Source organism: Gossypium hirsutum, chromosome A10 (assembly GCF_007990345.1).
Source record: "Gossypium hirsutum isolate 1008001.06 chromosome A10, Gossypium_hirsutum_v2.1, whole genome shotgun sequence".
Taxonomy (NCBI): Eukaryota; Viridiplantae; Streptophyta; class Magnoliopsida; order Malvales; family Malvaceae; genus Gossypium; species Gossypium hirsutum.
In genome coordinates, this window is record NC_053433.1 from 7,499,744 (window position 1) to 7,509,883 (window position 10,140).

General features: G+C 33.3%; 1 protein-coding gene and 1 long non-coding RNA gene across 2 annotated transcripts; both read right to left on the bottom strand.

The window, feature by feature from the left end:
* Positions 1–1,151: 1,151 nt before the first annotated feature.
* On the bottom strand, positions 1,152–4,352 carry LOC107897364 (pentatricopeptide repeat-containing protein At1g52620-like). The gene is given in 2 exon segments (XM_041079720.1): positions 1,152–3,793; positions 3,796–4,352. Coding segments are annotated over 2 exon segments (2,445 nt in total). The 5' UTR covers positions 4,196–4,352; the 3' UTR covers positions 1,152–1,748.
* A 2,216-nt stretch (positions 4,353–6,568) lies between these two features.
* LOC121208608 (uncharacterized) lies at positions 6,569–9,274 on the bottom strand. The gene is made up of 2 exons (XR_005903720.1): positions 9,180–9,274; positions 6,569–6,837 (listed from the first exon to the last, which is right to left on the bottom strand). It is a non-coding gene; the product is annotated as an uncharacterized lncRNA (long non-coding RNA).
* Between the last annotated feature and the right edge of the window lie 866 nt (positions 9,275–10,140).

Here is a 10,140-nt window from a genome sequence, read left to right on the forward strand (position 1 = left end):
AAGCTAAGTTTCTGCCCAAAGCCGCACGGTTTGCTAGGCTTAAGTTCTAGCCCCATGACACTAGCTTCTGCCTGAAAACTACATGCAAACAACACGTTAGAAGTGTGATTCTTTCACTGCTTGACAAAAATATCAGAAACTTAAGCAATCACTATTTGAAGCTATTGCATAAAAAGATGGAACTCACACGGGAGATGATATGTAGTTATCTTCGTTACATAAACCAACATTGATGTTGTTTACAAGTAATGCAATTACTATTTTCTGCTCTAAGATGTAATATGGGCTATTTTCTGGGACACTTGTCTGAGAAAGAACCCGATATTCAAAACAAATTTTAACATACACTTTGATATTTGTATAGTATGTGATAATAGCTTTTTATGCTAGTAAATGATTGTTTTTTCTAAGATATTCAATCTCTAAAAATCAGAAGTCCTTAAATCTTCATATATTTGATAACCAAAGAGCAAAGCAATTGGTAATTTCCCGAGGGGGATATTAGACCTACCCAAATGAAAAATCCATATACATTTATCAAAACAATTTGTTAGGTTCTAAGTTCAGCAAAAGAGCCTTCTCTTCATGAGTCACACAGGATCCAGCCAAGCTCTTAGTTTAGCTTGCTATTTAAAACATTTTAACAAATTAACACCTGAAAAAGAAGAGGAACCTTCTTAACTTACAATCCCAAAACTGAAACTATCAAAAAAAGAAAGATCAGCAATTTGTTGAATGCCATCACACACTGCCCAATGCAGAGTTATACATACACAAAGGACTTTTGATGAATTGTTTTGATAATCACATATTGTCCATGCAGTATTATCAACTATATATAAATCAATCTCGACAATCACACAAGAAAGTTGGTGTTTAATATATTGGTTGATCAACCCAAACTATATTTATCAAAATGTGATGAGAAAATGTAGCCATATATTGCAAATCGAAAATCCTCTATGCAAGTTGTAAGGCAGCCAAGAAAACCCATGCATCTTATGGTAGTATATATGGTAAAAGTTCTCTTATCATATATCAGATAAAAACATTTTTGCTCCTACAATAGAATAATCAAATCCTTTGACAAATAAAACCAAGAACTTAAAATTAAACCAGGTTCTTTCGTAATCAAAGCCCCACAGGATATATAAGGTTAAACATATTGATTTAAAATGTATACCCAATAAAATAGATTCATATCATACATAGCTGTCAGCTCATCAACTACTTGAAAAATCAGATTTCTATCATGTACATGGATGGATTAGCCTGCTGCTTAACTCACTCAGCAGTGAAAGAAACTAGTTACAGACACTTTCTAGATTACACTCATATTAAGAGTCAAATGATGAAACTCATACCTCCAACTCATTTCTTCCTCAGAATCTGTCACTAAAAACAATGGCGTTGACAGAATGCAATTATGGTGGACCTAGATGCACAAGCACCATTACTGAGATTAGCCCAGAAATTGTCAGTATCCATCCTATGCTTCCAACAAAAATAGAAACTGAAGAAGACTAAATTGCCTGATTTACACCACTCCATTATTTGTTGTTTTTGAGCTAAAATGAATTGTTAAGGTCTGCAAAGAAAATGTTCGCCATATACTTGTTGAGTAATTTGGTGAAAGCAGCAGTTAACCACCCACCCTACTCATTCAAGATCAATTCACCTGTTAAATCAACCAAATATTATTTTCATATAGTAAAACCAGATGATGTGTTTTACTTTGGGCATTTCCTCTATTTTGCAGATATTTTGAGATCTTCCCTTTGGTTTTCATAGCTGCACCGTTTAATCAAGTCCTGCAAAATTAGCGATGCCTCAGAAGTTATTCCGCAAGGCAGACATTGGATCAAAAGTTCTGAGTACTTCAAAGCAATTTGAAGTCCCTGTTCATTTAAATCAACAGAAATTACGTTCCTCCATTCCTTTGATTGTCCCTCCAAACAAATGCCATGTAGAAAGGCAGCGGAAGAGACAGGGTCAGAGAGGAAGCCCTTGTTCATCAGCCTATCTTTCAATTGCAAAGCAATTCTAGTCATTCCATTTTGGCAAAGGCAGAGGAGGATAGAGTTATAAACAGCAGCTCTTTGAACCAATCCATCAGATATGATCATATTATAAGATTCAAGAAAAAGAGATCTCTTCTCCAAACACTGATTATCCAGAACTGCACCTGGACTGTTTGTGAAGCCATTTACAATATAATTGAAAGTAACCTCATTAGGAATGCACTTGTTAGATAGCATCAACTCAAAATAGAGGACTGCTTTTGCCAGTTTACCTTCCTTGCAAAAACTCCCAATAAGTATAGTGTATGTGACTACATTAAGTTCCAAACCACAAGATTGCATCTCTTTAAAAGCTTTTTCAGCCGTAATGAAATCTCCATTTCTACAAAACCCATTGATTAGGGAGGTGTACGTTACCACATTGGGCTTGCATTGTCTTTTCACCATCTGTCCAAACATCCTTAGGGCACCACCTATGTCATGCTGCTTTATGTAACCGTCTATAATAGTAGAGTAAGTGAACTGATCTGGGGTAAGATGTGCTTTCATCATTTTAGTGACGCATAATAATGCTTCCTTCATCTTTCCAAATTTGCAGAAACCCTTAATCATGGCATTATATCCCACAACACCAAGATTCATGCCTTCTCCAATCATGACATCAAAGAGTTCTTTTGCCTCATGGAGATCACCATCCCTGATGAACCCATCAACCAGAGTGGCATAAATAAATGCATCAGGGGGTACATTTTGGTCAAGCATCTCTCTGAGGAGGACTTTAGCAGCAGAAAGTTTTCCTTTCTTGCAAAGTCCATTCATCAAAACATTATATATACCAGCATCAGGCAAAACTCCCCTTTCTAACATCCTGTGTCGAATTGTTAATGCAGCATCCACCTCTCCCATTGCAACAAGTCCATGGACAAGAGATCCAAAAGCGACTACATCAGGTTTATGTCCCCTCTCTGACATTTCAATAAGCAAATCTAGTGCCACAAGATATTCCCTTATTTTACAATAGCATTGTATCAAAGGGGTAAAACTAATTTTATTCAGTGTCAACCACTTCTTCTTTGCCTGTTCCAGTAGCTGACCTGCTTTCTGAACCTTCCCATCCTTACATAAACCACCAATCAAAGTGTTATATGTAACAATATCAGGTTCACATCCACTCTTAATCATCTGCTTTACAGTGTCTTTCACATTAACCTCAAAACCATGCTTAAATCGAGCATCAAGGATGGTATTATGAACTTGAGTATTAACAGAGACACCCATTTCTTTCATTTCTTTCAAAAGCTTGTCTATTGCATCAAAATCCCCTTTCTTACAAAACCCGTTTATCATGGCTCCGTAAGTCTTCAAGGTAGGCAAAAATCCCTTCATTTTCATATTCTTAAAAAGTTCATTAGCCTTTTCAACATCACCTTTAGCAGAATACCCATCAATTAATGTATTATAAAAAACAACATCTGGAACACACCTTTTCCCCCACATATGCTCAATCAATTTTTTACCTTCCTCAACCTTCCCTATGCTACATAAACCCTTCACCATTATACTGACACTATAATTATCCACACAACCATCTCTTACAACCATTTCATCGAACACTTTACGGGCGATCTTAACTTTTTTTAACTTCACAAGCATATTAAGCAACGAATTACAAGCAATCAGATTAGGAACACAGTCATGAATCTTAAGCACAGAATAGAACAGTTCAAGAGCTTTATCAACAAAGCTATAATCCGCATAAACACGAATAAGAAAGCTTCAAACGTAGGTTTTGTTTCTTCCATTTTCATATTCTCCAGCGCAGTATCGATCTCGGAAAATAGTTTAAACCTCGCTAGGAGCTTTAAAAATGAAGAATAAGCCAACCCATTGAAGGGAAAATGCAGAGTTTCTTGTTTAGAAACCCAATTAAAGAACTTTATACCTAATTCTACGTCATGTATTTTATCAAACACGTAATGGGCAATCTCCGAAACGCGGGTTTCTTCGTCGCAAAAACGGGTTTGAAGGGAATCCGGCCATTGCTGGTGGGTTTTGAGGATTTGAATGGTTTCATTGATGAGGTTTTTGACATGGGGAGGGACGCGCAACGGTGAAAGAGAAGTGCTCTTTGGGGTGTGGAGAGGTTTGATACGAGAGAGAATGGCTTTAGACATGACGAGTAAAAGAAAGAAAGTTGAAAGAAGAAAAGAGATTGGAGGTGACTAAGGATTTAATCATTTCGGGTTAAAATTCTAATGAACTCTTTAAATAATGCTGATTTATACTTGGCATACACAATCTATGCTCCAAATATCAGCTCAATTAACCGCGTTGTTAGCAAAAAACTTATTTATATCTAATATATAAAAAAAATACAAATTTGGAAAAGTTTAAACAGACAGGGTATTCTTAGTTTTCATCATACTATTATATTGAAATCTAAAAAAAGCCATAACATTTAATTTGAAATTATTAATTAAAAAATTATGTAAAATAAAATATGTGATAATTATACATTTAAAAAGTTTATAATTTAACAAAAATTGTAATAATTACATATTTAAAATAATTATACTTTAGTTTATAATTATTATTTTTTTAAAAGTTTTGTAAACAAAGCTTTACTAATTTTAGAATAAAATTATTACTTGAATAGAACTCTAAGTATAGAATATAAGAAATTATGATAATTATAATTTAATTTACAATTATTAATTAAAAATAATTAAAATTATTATAAAAATAAAGTTGTGCTAATTTTATTTATGTAAAATAGAATTATTAATTAAATAAAACTCTAAACATATTAATTATCACTTGATTAATATTTTAATTATATAACAATTAAAATTTAACTTAGTTTTATAGCATTCAGTAGTAGTTAAGTATATTCAATTAAGTAGTATCCACAAAAATTTATTGATCTATCGTAATTTGATACATCAAAATAAGCTCTTTTAACACTTAAAAATGTGTTCTTTTAAGTGTTTCATGACTTTATGTAGTACTTTTTGGTAACTATTGGATATTACCTTATAATTTAGTTTTTATGCATTTTTAGTACTTTTTGAAAGCAAAATGGCAAAATAGCATCATTGTAAGTTTAACGGTTACATCAAGATTGTGCAGGAAAGGGTTAAGGTGAAAACTTGAAGAAAAGTTGTCACTATGGTCAAGGTCGCAACACCAAGGATCTGGTGTTGCGACACCAGAGCCTTCCATCATCACAAGGACTTAAACTTCAACAAAATTACACTATAAGTGGATTGTTTTTGAAGTTGCAACAAGGGAATGATGTTGCGACATTAGCCTTTAGGATCGTAACATTGAGCCTTCAAGGTCACGACATTGTGGGCAATCACAATATTATAAGAGTCCAAGTCGTCTAAGGGTGCAAGTCGTGACATTAGAAAACATGGTTGCGACATTGAAGCTGCCAAACATCCTTGGGAGCAAACTGTTGAGGATGTTGGACATTGAAGCGTGACGAGGACAATTCTACATGAGCACTTTTTAGTCCAACTAAGCTTAGGTCAACTGTTAAACAGGGGTATTTTTATCCATTTTAGGTCAAAATATGTTAGACTATTTAAGTCACCTTAAGACATATTTTGAGGAGAGCTTTTTCATTAGGCAATTTTTAGGTTTATTTGTTTCACTTTTTGTTAAGAACTTTTTCAGTACTTTTAGTCTTTTGCACTCAAAAGGTATAGGTACCTTTGCATGTTTTGAGTTTTACAACAAGATTTAATAGAATTTAGTATTATTTCGTTAATCCAAAATTATAACTTTATAATTGAGGTTGTGGAATTTCAAGTTTGCTCTTTATTTCGTCAATCAATTGATGACTTCATTGCAATTTTCTAAGCATTTCTAAATCATTTTATTTTCGTGTGATTTAATTGTTTAAATTAATATGAAAATGAATGGGTTGGTAATTTTGATGATAGGCATGAACTAAAATCTCTTGTAGTTGATTAATTGAAATGTCAAATAATAATTTAATTTTTAGGGACTAAGTTGTAAGATTTGGACTTAATCCAATAACTTAGAAACCTAGAATTGACGACTCAAAAGGAATACTTAGATAAGTGAGATTGGGAGGAGATTTTATTGAGCATGTATTCGATTGTCCCTATTTAGCCCGTGAGGCCAACACTTAGGCTATTTTCCAAGCCTTCATGTTACCCATAATCCCTTACAGCTTTATGCACATCAAAATCACAAATCATGGCATCATTTTAGTGATTAAACACCCCTTAGTAAGACACATTCATAATATTGACATGTCCCCTTACATGTAATGCATCTACTCATAAAATACCAAGTCTAGATTCATTAACTCACATTCATAAGACTCGTCATTTTGGTGACCACTTTTACCATTATGCTAAGTTACCAACTTACCACTCGAGCACTCATATTTAACCATCGTCATGTTGTTTTTATAACATACAATTACTACATAACTATGATCACCTCAAATGGTCATAGAGCATACATCCAACACACATGTCATATAACCAACCATGCATGGCAACCAAACATAATCACATCATAAACATTGGACATAACATGAATAGCTAGAGTTACAAACCGTAATCAATATGAGCCACATCCCATGGAAATATACATATAACTTAATATAAGCCAATACATTTGGCTAAAATCATGATAACACATACCATAAAACTAAATCCCTATACATGCCACTCACTTGAAAATTGCTAACATACGCTTCATTATCCCAAAGATAATGACTTGATAGTGTGATGCTGCCTCTGACGATCTCCAACCCCGAGCTAACCTGTCAAAGCTAAAAGAAATGGAAATAAGGGAGTAAGCTTCACGCTTAGTAAGTCCATATAAAAATAATAAGCAAATTATCAATATGCTTCCACCAATTCTTACAACATGTTCTCAAGGTAATACTCTCATAATTGCCTTTTTACCTATGTTCAGGTCAAGCTTTTTTCTCGAGTCACAGTCACTAAATTATTCATATCAAGAGCTACAGAACCCCAAATTAATATTTACAAATTTTACTTGAAACTACACTCACATAACTTCTTACCATAAAATTTTCAGAATTTTTAGTCTAGCCAATAAGTAATTTTGAATCTTTAAAGTTACCCCTTTCTCGCTATTTGATAGTTCCGACCCCCTCTTTACTAAAAATTAATTATCTCATAATACGAAACTGGGATAATGTTCCCGTCTATTTCTCTTGAAAATAGACTCATCAAGGATTCTAAGCATATAAATTATAACCCATAATTATTTTTGTAAAATTTTCAATGATTTTCTCAAATCAGAACAGGAGATTTCGAAATCATTCTGACTCTGTCTCACAACAATTCAAATATTTCATAATATGAAAATTCTTTGATTATACCGTTTCTTTTATGTGAAACTAGACTAATTAAACTTTAATTTCATATTTTATTCAGCCTCTAACTCAATTTTCCACAATTTTTTGGTGGATTTTCAAAGTCGGACTGCTGCTGCTGTCCAAAACTATTTTAGTGTAAATTAATGATACTAAGTTTATCACACTTTATTAATTCATTTTCACCACATTGGTAAAAATACATGTTTATACATCATAAGTATAGACCTATAATCATAAGGTCATCACAAAATCATTCTCATAGGCATGATTTACCTATTTACATCCTCACCAAATGTGCATCATAAACCGAAATCATTTCTCATGAGTTTGGCATACATACCTGTGTTACTCAACATACTCATATACTTATTCATATTCATTCATTATTAATCATACAACATGAATTGAATTCACATCTTATCAATTTCATGTAAGTACCTATACCACTCACAACATAGTCATAAGCTCTATCATTTCGATATAAATCATACACCTCCCGTTGAACCATTTGGAATACTAAAAGATATTCAATACCCCCAAACATGGGATAAGATGTCGACGCCATGTCCTAGACATGGTCTTACACTGGCTAACACATCAAAGTCGATGCCATGTCCCAGACAGGTCTTACACTGACTTTCATATATCGAAGCCAATGCCATGTCCCAGACAGGTCTTACACTGAAACACAACAAGTTGACGCCATGTCCCAGACAGGTCTTACACTAGCTTGTAATCTCGAGGCCCGATGCATGTCCTAGAAATGTCTTACACTAGCTCTCGTCTCAATGCCGATGCATGTTCCAGACATGTCTTACACTGGCTTGTATATCTCGAGGCCGATGCATGTCCAAGACATGTCTTACACTGGCTCTCATAATGTGGTCGATGCATGTCCCAGACATGTCTTACACTAGCACACATATCACCCAATGTCATGGCATGAATATCCAAATCTATTCCTCATGTTCAACCGGAAGTCTTTATTATATAAAATTCTCATTCACAATGCAAATCAACAATTCATACTATACTAATCATATGATACATGATAACATTGAATTTTGCATTATTTACGTACAACTTACTTGTTTCAATGAAATGACATATTCCATCAACATATAATTAAATACAATCATAGCAAAATATATTTCAAGTATATTAACAATAACAAGGAAAACATGTTTATTTAGTCGCACGGACTTGCATCGAATGCAATTTCGGCTAATTACTTAATTTTAGTCCATAACCTCGTACTTTCCTATTTAAGCCAAAATCTCTATTTTTCTTGATCTAACATGATGAAATTAACTCATTTAATCATTACATTAATTAAAAAATTCTATAATTCATAATTTGGAAAAATGACCGTTTTGCCCTTAGACTTTACAAGAATTACGATTTTTCCCTTAAGCTCGTAAATCGATTTTTATTGAATTTCCTCATTTACCAAGCCTAGACGAATTCTTTTTATAACTATAGCAACTCATAGTTTCAATTATTTCACACATTTACAACCTATTTTACAACTTTACAAAATAGCCCTTTTTAGGTGCTTTCATGCAAACTTATTTCACAAAAGTTGTTTATTACATAAACAAGACTCATTTTCTTCCATAAAAAATTCAGAAAACCACATGAATACTCTCATGGAAAAACCCTAGACTTTCAACCATTTTGCAAAATAGTCCCTTCATTAGCTAGATTATGCTGCAAGGGTCTCAAAAGTACAAAAATTATCAAGAAAGGCCATCAAAATCACTTACTTGCAAGGGTGAAGAGTGGCTGATGTTTTTGAGCTTTCAAAACCCCCTCTTTGCTGGTATTTTCGGTGGATGAAGAAGAAAGATGAAAAGATGACAACTTTTTCCTTTTTGTTTTATTTTAATACCAAATAAGTCACCTATTACCCACCAATTTTGACTTTTCAATTTCTTTATCTCTATGGCCGGCCAAGTCTTTTCCTAAAAGTCTATTTGCTCTTTAAAGACTCCTATTTATGGTTCTCTAGCTATTTAACACATTAAGCTTGCAAAATAAAACTTTTTCCCTTTATGTGATTTAGTCATTTTTCTCAATTAAGCTCACAATCACTAAAATTAATTCGCTAAAATTAATTCATCAAAATTTTCATGTACTTATATAATAATGTTAAGACACATAAAATAATATGAAAAATAATTTCTCAGGCCTCAGAATAGTGGTTCCAAAACCACTGTTCCAACTAGGCCCAAAATCGGGCTGTTATAGTCCAGCTACTGATTATGGAAATACGACAAATAAGATGAGTTCTGATCGTGTATGGTATTAGGAGTTTACGTAGTTTTAGAATTTCTTGAGCATGCCTACGATGCTTCAACATTGTAAAACATAAGGACTGGTGCATAGATAAAAAGAAAATGTTTGACAAAGTAGTATTCGCCCAAAAGCACTTTTAACGTATAGAGCGGGTGAAATCTAATATGGACATAAGAGGATAAAGTTTCTATATTATGTTTTTAGGATAGAATGAGTAGAAATTATGGTTAAGTGAAATGACTTCTAAGGTACAACCTTACAACAGCGATACAGTATACACTGTAACTGTGGTTCCGTGTTAGTTAAGTTATAAAATAAGTTGGTTAAGTAGAAACTAGACGTAAACTTGCATAGTTATAAAAGAAATATATATTCAATTAAGTTTCTCGAGAGTTTAAGACCTTGATAAGACAATTCAGTAATAAGGTT